General features: G+C 56.0%; 1 protein-coding gene across 1 annotated transcript; it reads right to left on the bottom strand.

The window, feature by feature from the left end:
* Positions 1-2135: 2135 nt before the first annotated feature.
* On the bottom strand, positions 2136-3766 carry LOC100272670 (uncharacterized). Its single transcript, NM_001147127.1, has one exon. The coding sequence runs from the start codon at positions 3661-3663 to the stop codon at positions 3196-3198; it is 468 nt and encodes a 155-aa protein (NP_001140599.1). The 5' UTR covers positions 3664-3766; the 3' UTR covers positions 2136-3195.
* Positions 3767-9829: the final 6063 nt, after the last annotated feature.

The raw sequence follows: 9829 nt of genomic DNA, 5'->3' as shown, positions 1-9829 counted from the left end.
GAGATGAAAACAGATCAGATTAAAAAAAATTAGTGGCCCAAATATTTGATCGACGCCTGATTTTTAATTTGGTAAATACTCTCGGAGTCATATGAGTTTTCACCCGTTATTTATATTGGAGATTCAGATCGAGACGAGAAAAACATGAACCGGACCACGTCATTATCTTCCAACACGATTTCTCAGATAACACAGGGTCGAGATTATTTTGAACTGAAAACTTTATTTGTTGAATTCTAAATGAATTTGTTTGAGGAAAAATTTACAAGGCGGAATTTTAGCTAGATGTCAATGGATCAAACCAAACGATGTTGGATTCGATATTTTAATAGACATTCGATTTGGGTGAACCAAAACGAATTTCGTCGCTGTTATGTGTTAAAGTTCGCATTCGTGGTCAAGCAGACGATAAACACCTGGGGTGTTACAGCCCTCCCCCCTTAAAAGAATCTCGTCCCGAGATTCGGAGCAAAAGTCTTCTAAGGGTAAAGAAGCATGTAACCCTTGTCCATACCAGGGATAACCATAAGACAATTCCAAGCAAAGATGAGTGTCTCAAGAGGTTGTTTCTCTAGTGGACATAACATGCATCGTCCTAAACTAATTTAAAGATGTCCACCAATAGAGACGATGTCTGCCAGAGGAACACATAAGGTTCCATGTGTGCAGTTTGCTTTTTCTGATGACACTGTACTATCTGAGTCTGTTGAGCGAGTGGCAAATACGCGATCTTACCCAAGCAGAATCAGATGCACCATCTTGGGTAAAACACACAAAAGGAGGTTTACCAACAAGTGGTCATTTGAGGAATTCAAGTTCCAAGAAGATAATAAAAATTCGAGGAACGCATTAGTGAAGATAATCAACAAATGTTAACTTCACAATCAATCCGCTTTATCGAGCACTAAGCATGACTCGACCTGATCACTCATGCTGGAAAAGCACACATGAGGCGATTGAGGCATGACTAGAGCTGTGGTTAGGCTGTTAACAGTTAGCTGAGGATGGCAAAATACCTCGGCCAACAAGGTAAAGTTAAGATGCATATGCTCATAACCTAATCCAATATGGCACAAGATCTACGCATATGTTCATAACCTTCACTTGATCTTCACAAGGTTTTCTTCAGGATAGGCCGAACTAAAGTGAGTTTAGACAACTTGATAAAACGATCTCTAAACTCAACCTTTGTTCACAAAGCAGTTACAAGTTAGTAAAACCAACTTGTTGAACTACTTATGACATTGAGTAGGTCCTCTTATTACCATCGGTAAACCAGGGTTTGAGAGTTCACATTCGCTAACAAGAGATCATGCATTTGGGTAGAAATCTATTTGATCATGTGGCTCATCCGTTTCTTCATGTGAGATGAACTGACTTGGTTTTGGAATACATGTATTAAATAAGGGAGCGAATGAACAAACTCCTGCATCTCAGCAGCAGGGGAAAACCAATCTCCATTTTGAGAGCTAAACAACTGTCTTCCAACACTAAAAAGCTCCAAGGCTTCACTTTTACAAGAAAGGATGCAAAGGAAACGTGTATGTGTGAAGTCACCATCAAAGTCAAGGAAAAGAGACCACACATGAAAGGGGTATGTCCTTTTGATCCAACAGAGATGATAGATGTTACTTGATCACTTGACAAACAACATAGAAATTGTTTCAAGGAAGAGATCCACAGAAGATAATATATCAATGTAGTTTCATAATGGATCATGACTAGAGACCTTGATACCGGCATGAGCCATGTAGCATAACCATGTGTGTACATTCACAAGGGCTCTCAGTTTCGCGGCGGCACCATAAGTCATTAATCACGACACCATTACCGAACATCACCAATAATGAATCTCACGTGGTATGAACAATTTGTGCAGAGATAACATATTGATATAATCTCATAATGGATCATGACTGCTAACGGTGATACCAACGCGTGCCAAGTAGCGCAACCATGTGTTGATCACCCACAGGAGGCCCTCGGTTTCGTCATGGCACCATCGGTTTTAGTCATAACACCATTACCAGATATAACCAATAATAAATCTCACGCGACACAAATGGACTGGGCAAGAATGACAATATACAAAAAGAAACTCCACCTGTAAGAATGGTTACAAGTAGAGAGCCAATCAGATAACAACTATTTATTCATAGCTATCAATCTAACTAATCAATATCCGACTCCAACATTATCGATCACAAACATAGATGATACTAACTACTAGCACAGGACATCGATTTCATCATACGCGCACTGAACACAATTAGCATCGACAGACTTATCGATAATTGCTTAAAATACTAAACTTAACCTACGCGTCACCGAGACACTACACTCTGCAAAATAGAACTAGTTCGAATATACTCGGCAACTAAACTCATCGAAGCACACCTCGCATCACTGGTATTTCTAACTTAAACTTCATACGCAAACTAAGCGTCTTATTTCCCGATCATAAAATCAATAGTAAAAATACTGAATCGGCTCACCATAATTAACTTGACTCAATATTTGCGAGAACGACGACAGTCTCCGATTGAAGTCTTCGATCAAACACCAGACGAGTATTGAACTGAGCTTCACTTTCTCCTCAATCCACAATTCTTGGAATCTCTCCATAGTACTAGAACTTCGCAAAAATGACGATGATCCTTGTTCAGGCCTTTCGCTGAGCACTTGGGGGCATCGACCAGGGGCTTGCTTCTCCACATCCTCTTGGGATTCTTTTGTCGGCGTGAACACAAGTCGGAGGCATCATATAGGGGCTGGCATTAAGGCGAGGTGACCGAACGATGATGGCGAGGGCAAGGCCATCCACGTGGCTTCTTGGGGAAGGCAAAATAGGGACAATGAGCAGGCCCATGGCGAGCTAAACCACGACGGATAAAATATGTTGGTGAGATGGACGACAACCGAATCGATGACGGTCTCATGTTTGAGCTTTTCGTCGAGCACCAGACGTGCGACACAAGCCGACTTCACTGTCTTCTACAACCATATCTCCGTCTTCTTTCCCAAATCCACACAGACATTGACCAAGGCTTAGGGCGTGTTCGGCAGGCTGCAAGCCGACACTGTTGCAGCTGTTTGGACTGCTGCAGCTGCAATCCATAGAGAGAAAAATACTGTAGAAGCCGCAGCCGCAGCCGGATTGCAGCCGCAGCAAGCCGCAGCGAACAAGCTGTTAGGCTATAGATTTCCCCCATTGCTCCACGCATGATGCGTGGACATACGGCGAGCAGGGCCCTGAGCTCGACGGTGTCCACGACCAGAGCGAGCGCGACCGAGGAAGACCGAGCTGGGGGCCGAGCGCAGCGAGATGGGGCGCGCGCTGGAGAGCTGAGCAGGGAGGAGCGCCGGCGAGGAAGGTCCACGACGAGGTCGCGGCCTGGACGAGCTTGAGGGGCACGCCGTGGGGGAGGGAGCAGAGACGCGCGCCATGGCGGGAGTAGAGGAGGAGAGAGAAAAGCAGGGGCGCCGCGAGCTGGAGCACCGGTGAGCAGCAAAAGAGAGCAGGGCGCGGCAGCCAGGGAGCTCAGCCGGGCGCCGGAGCTGGAGGTCGAGCGAGCTCCAAGCTGGGGCAAGCAGCAGGCGCAGGCCTGGGGATGCAGAGGGAGCTCCGAGCTGTGGCTGGCGCCATGGGCGAGCAGGGCACATGGTGGAAGATAGGGCGCGCGCAGGGGAATTCAGCTGGGCGCTAGGAACTTGAGGAGCGAGCGATGGGAAGATGGAGCAGGGAGGGCGTGGTCCTGTGCACGCGGCTGGGGAAGACACGGGCTGGAGCGGCTGCGCGTAGAAGATAAGACCGCTGAACAAAAAAATCTGAGAGGGGGCGGCGGTTTTAGATTTTTTTAGAGAGTCGAGCGCCTGCATGAAAAACCAATTCCTTGCAGCACAACACGTACAGGAAATAAAAATCTAGCGACAGGATAGCGATCGGTCATGAGCAGTGGCGGATGAGGCTAAAAAAATCAGAGAGAGAAAGCGGTGGGAGAATGATTAGGAGATATTTTCTTCTCACAATCCTTTTTTTAAATCTAACTATATTTCTTGATTCTAAAATGGGTTCATGTGAGATGAAAACATATCTGAATAAAAAAATTAGTGGTCCAGATATTTAATCGACGCCTGATTTTTAATTTGATAAATACTCCTGGAGTCATATGAGTTTTCACCCGTTATTTATATTTGGAGATTCAGATCGAGATGAGAAAAACATGGACCGAACCACGTCATTATCTTTGTGTCGGGGACCATAATTAGGGGTACCCTCAAGACGCCTAATTCTCAGCTAGTAACCCCCATCAGCATAAAGCTGCAAAGGCCTGATGGGTACGATTAAGTCAGGGATCAGTCCACACGAGTGACTCGATCACGCTTCACCCGAGCCTAGCCTCGGCCAAGGGCAGTCGACCTCGAGAGACTTCCGTCTCGCCCGAGGCCCCCCTTTTTACGGCGGACACATCACCGGCTCGCCCGAGGCCTTGGCTTCGCTCAGAAGCAACCCTGACTAAATCGCCACACCGACTGACCAAATTGCAGGAGCATTTAACGCAAAGGTGGCCTGACACCTTTATCCTGACACGCGCCCCCCCGGCATAGCCGAAGTGACCACCGTCACTCCACCGCTCCACTGACCAGTCTGACAGAAGGACAGCGCCGCCTGCGTCACTCCGACTGCGGTGCCACTCGACAGAGTGAATCTGACAGGCAGTCAGGCCTTGCCAAAGGCGCCACGGCGAACTCCGCTCCGCCCGACCCCAGGGCTCGGACTCGGGCTAAGACCCGGAAGACGGCGAACTCCGCTCCGCCCGACCCCAGGGCTCGGACTCGGGCTAAGACCCGGAAGACGGCGAACTCCGCTCCGCCCGACCCCAGGGCTCGGACTCGGGCTAAGACCCGGAAGACGGCGAACTCCGCTCTGCCCGACCCCAGGGCTCGGACTCGGGCTAAGACCCGGAAGACGACGAAACTCCGCCTCGCCCGACCCCAGGGCTCGGACTCCGCCCTGGCCTCGGCCGGACGACCTCCGCCTCGCCCGACCCCATGGCTCGGACTCGGCCTCGGCAACAGAAGACAGACTCAACCTCGGCTTCGGAGGAGCCCCCACGTCACCCTGCCTAGGGCACAGACCCGCCACGTCAACGGGGAGCGCCATCATCGTCCTACCCCGAATCGACTCGGGTCACGGAGAACAAGACCGGCGTCCCATCCGGCCAGCTCCGCCGGATGGGCAATGATGGCGCTCCACAAGCTCTGTGACGACGGCGGCCCCCAGCTCTCTTACGGAAGCAGGGCGACGTCAGCAAGGACTCGACCGCTCCAACAGCTGTCCCTCCGCCAGGCTCCGTTGCACCTCCGACAGCCACGACATCACACCAGCAAGGTGCCAAGACCTCTCCGGCTGCCACATTGGCATGTACCTAGGGCGCTAGCTCTCGCTCCGCTAGACACGTAGCACTCTGCTACACCCCCCATTGTACACCTGGATCCTCTCCTTACGACTATAAAAGGGAGGACCAGGGCCTTCTGAGAGAAGGTTGGCCGCGCGGGACCGAGGACGGGACAGGCGCTCTCTTGGGGCCGCTCGCTTCCCTCACCCGCGTGGACGCTTGTAACCCCCCTACTGCAAGCGCACCCGACCTGGGCGCGGGACGAACACGAAGGCTGCGGGACTTCCACCTCTCTCACGCTCGGCTCCGGCCACCTCGCCTCTCCCCCTTCGCGCTCGCTCACGCGCTCGACCCATGTGGGCTGGGGCACGCAGCACACTCACTCGTCGGCTTAGGGACCCCCCTGTCTCGAAACGCCGACAGTTGGCGCGCCAGGTAGGGGGCTGCTGCGTGCTGACGAACAGCTCCCCGTCAAGCTCCAGATGGGCAGTCTCCAGCAACCTCTCCGGCCCGGGGCGGTGCTTCGTTTCGGGACTCTTGAGTTCATGTCCTTCGACGGCAGCTACGACATGATACTTCTTCCACCGCCGCGCGACAACGACAATGGCGGCCGACATCCCGCCCGCCGGCGGCGGAATCGACGACATCTTCCCCGCGTGGTGGAAGAGCAACCTTCGAGCTCGCTCCGTTCTCTCCCCTGCCAACGGAGGAGGAGGCGGGGCCATCAAGGCCAAGCGGGAGGCCGCGCTTCGTCGGCCGTCGAGCGAATCGACGCCCCCGACGCTCCGACGGAAGGCACGCCGGACGTCGACCTCGCGTTCAAGACGAAGGCAAGCGCCGTCCCCCCGCGACACGCTGACCCCGAGCAAGAAGACGACGCCGGCGCGCTCGCGGAAAGCCTGCAGGACGTCGCCCTCGTACCTGAGATGACGGTGCAACCAGTCCCCGATGTGACTACGTCGCTCCTCGTCGACCAAAAGGTACCGACTAACTCCCATCTTACGTCATTTCGACCCGGCCTCAACCCGCCAAACGACCTCGCTTTGGCGGGCGCTCTCATTGAGGCGAGTGCAACCCCACTAGGGTTTCGTATGCGGTCGCCTTGGGACCGACTGACGGACGTCTCGACCGACGGGCCCTCTGGGTCCGAGGAAGATGACGATCCCAGCATCTGTTGGGATTTCTCCGGACTTGGCAACCCCAGTGCCATGCGGGACTTCATGACCGCATGTGACTACTGCCTATCCGACTGTTCCGACGGAAGCCGCAGCCTTGGCGACGAGAGCTGCGGCCCAAGCCGCGAATGTTTCCACATCGAGCTAGGGGATCCCTCCGAAGGCAACCATCTCGGCATGCCGGAGGACGGTGATCTTCCTAGGCCGGTGCCTCGCGCCGACATCCCACGGGAGCTAGCTGTGGTCCCCGCTCCGGCGGGGGGTTACGACCCACAACTCGAGCAAGTCCGCGAGGCGTAGGCCAGGCTCAACGAGGGAACAGGAGCGCTTGGGCCGATCCGTCGGGACGTCGGGCAAGCATGGGCGGGCCAACCCCTGGCCGGAGAAATACGTCACCTGCCCCAAGGTCTCCAGCACCGCGTCGCCAACGATGTCAGGGTCAGGCCGCCGCCCGCATCCAGCGGGGTTGGTCAGAACCTGGCAGCCGCAGCGATGCTCCTCCGCGCGATGCTGGAGCCATCAACCACCGAGGGTCGGCGAATCCAGGGAGAGCTCAAGAATCTCCTGGAAGGCGCTGCGGCCCGACGGGCCGAGAGCACTGCCTCCCGAAGGCAGGGATATCCCTCGGAACCTCATGCCGCGACTTCCCGATTCATGCGGGAAGCCTCGGTCTACACCGGGCGCACGCGCAACACCGCGCCTGCGGCCCCGGGCCACCTCGGCAACGAGCACCATCGACGCGACCGTCGGGCCCACCTCGACGAAAGGGTGCGCCGAGGCTACCACCCCAGGCGTGGGGGGCGCTACGACAGCGGGGAGGATCGGAGTCCCTCGCCCGAACCACCCGGTCTGCAGGCCTTCAGTCGGGCCATCCGACGGGCGCCGTTCCCGACCAGGTTCCGACCCCCGACTACTATCACAAAGTACTCGGGGGAAACGAGACCGGAACTGTGGCTCGCGGACTACCGCCTTGCCTGCCAACTGGGTGGGACGGACGACGACAACCTCATCATCCGTAACCTCCCCCTGTTCCTCTCCGACACTGCTCGCGCCTGGTTGGAGCACCTGCCTCCGGGGCAGATCTCCAACTGGGACGACTTGGTCCAAGCCTTCGCTGGCAATTTCCAGGGCACATACGTGCGCCCCGGGAATTCCTGGGACCTTCGAAGCTGCCGGCAACAGCCGGGAGAGTCACTCCGGGACTACATCCGGCGATTCTCGAAGCAGCGCACCGAGCTGCCCAACATCACCGACTCGGATGTCATCGGCGCGTTCCTCGCCGGCACCACTTGCCGCGACCTGGTGAGCAAGCTGGGTCGCAAGACCCCCACCAGGGCGAGCGAGCTGATGGACATCGCCACCAAGTTCGCCTCTGGCCAGGAGGCGGTCGAGGCTATCTTCCGAAAGGACAAGCAGCCCCAGGGCCGCCCATCGGAAGAGGCTCCCGAGGCGTCTGCTCCGCGCGGCGCCAAGAAGAAAGGCAAGAAGAAGTCGCAACCGAAACGCGACGCCGCTGACGCGGACCTTGTCGCCGCCGCCGAGTACAAGAACCCTCGGAAGCCCCCCGGAGGTGCAAACCTCTTCGACAAGATGCTCAAGGAGCCGTGTCCCTACCATCAGGGGCCCGTCAAGCACACCCTCGAGGAGTGCGTTATGCTTCGGCGTCACTTCCACAGGGCCGGGCCACCCGCCGAGGGTGGCAGGGCCCGCGACGACGACAAGAATGAAGATCACCAAGCAGGAGAGTTCCCCGAGGTCCGCGACTGCTTCATGATCTATGGAGGGCATGCGGCGAATGCCTCGGCTCGGCATCGTAAGCAAGAGCGCCGGGAGGTCTGCTCGGTGAAGGTGGCGACGCCAGTCTACCTAGACTGGTCCGACAAGCCCATCACCTTCGACCAGGCCGACCACCCCGACCATGTGCCGAGCCCGGGGAAATACCCGCTCGTCGTCGACCCCGTTGTCGGCAATGTCAGGCTCACCAAGGTCCTGATGGATGGGGGCAGCTGCCTCAACATCATCTACGCCGAGACCCTCAAGCTCCTGCGCATCGATCTGTCCTCCGTCCGAGCAGGCGCTGCGCCCTTCCACGGGATCATCCCTGGGAAGCGCGTCCAGCCCCTCGGGCGACTCGACCTCCCCGTCTGCTTCGGGACGCCCTCCAACTTCCGAAGGGAGACCCTGACGTTCGAGGTGGTCGGGTTCCGAGGAACCTACCACGCCGTACTAGGGAGGCCATGCTACGCGAAGTTCATGGCCGTCCCCAACTACACCTACCTGAAGCTCAAGATGCCGGGCCCCAACAGGGTCATCACCGTCGGCCCCACGTACAAACACGCGTTCGAATGCGACGTGGAGTGCGTGGAGTACGCCGAGGCCCTCGCCGAGTCCGAGGCCCTCATCGCCGACCTGGAGAACCTCTCCAAGGAGGTGCCAGACGTGAAGCGCCATGCCGGCAACTTCGAGCCAGCGGAGACGGTTAAGGCCGTCCCTCTTGACCCCAGTGGCGACACCACCAAGCAGATCCGGATCGGTTCCGGGCTCGACCCCAAATAGGAAGCAGTGCTCGTCGACTTTCTCCGCGCAAACGCCGACGTCTTTGCGTGGAGTCCCTCGGACATGCCCGGCATACTGAGGGATGTCGCCGAGCACTCGCTGGATATTCGGGCCGGAGCCCGACCCGTCAGGCAGCCTCTGCGCCGATTCGACGAGGAGAAGCGCAGAGTGATTGGCGAAGAGATCCACAAGCTAATGGCAGCAGGGTTCATCAAAGAGGTATTCCATCCCGAATGGCTTGCCAACCCTGTGCTTGTGAGGAAGAAAGGGGGGAAATGGCGGATGTGTGTGGACTACACTGGTCCCAACAAAGCATGTCCGAAGGTTCCCTACCCTCTGCCTCGCATCGATCAAATCGTGGATTCCACCGCTGGGTGCGAAACCCTGTCCTTCCTCGATGCCTACTCAGGGTATCACCAGATCCGGATGAAAGAGTCCGACCAGCTCGCGACTTCTTTCATCACGCCGTTCGGCATGTACTGCTATGTCACCATGCCGTTCGGTTTGAGGAATGCGGGCGCGACGCACCAGCGGTGCATGAACCATGTGTTCGGCGAACACATCGGTCGCACAGTCGAGGCCTACGTCGATGACATCGTAGTCAAGACAAGGAAGGCTTCTGACCTCCTCTCCGACCTTGAAGTGACATTCCGATGTCTCAAGGCGAAAGGAGTCAAGCTCAATCCTGAGAAGTGTGTC

The sequence above is a fragment of the Zea mays genome, chromosome 1, assembly GCF_902167145.1.
Source record: "Zea mays cultivar B73 chromosome 1, Zm-B73-REFERENCE-NAM-5.0, whole genome shotgun sequence".
NCBI classification, from domain to species: Eukaryota; Viridiplantae; Streptophyta; class Magnoliopsida; order Poales; family Poaceae; genus Zea; species Zea mays.
This window is presented reverse-complemented; position numbering and strand designations above follow the sequence as displayed.

Bases quoted from the DNA above. Each gene is read 5' to 3' on its own strand.
- LOC100272670 (NM_001147127.1), bottom strand. From the start codon at position 3,663: ATGTGCCCTGCTCGCCCATGGCGCCAGCCACAGCTCGGAGCTCCCTCT.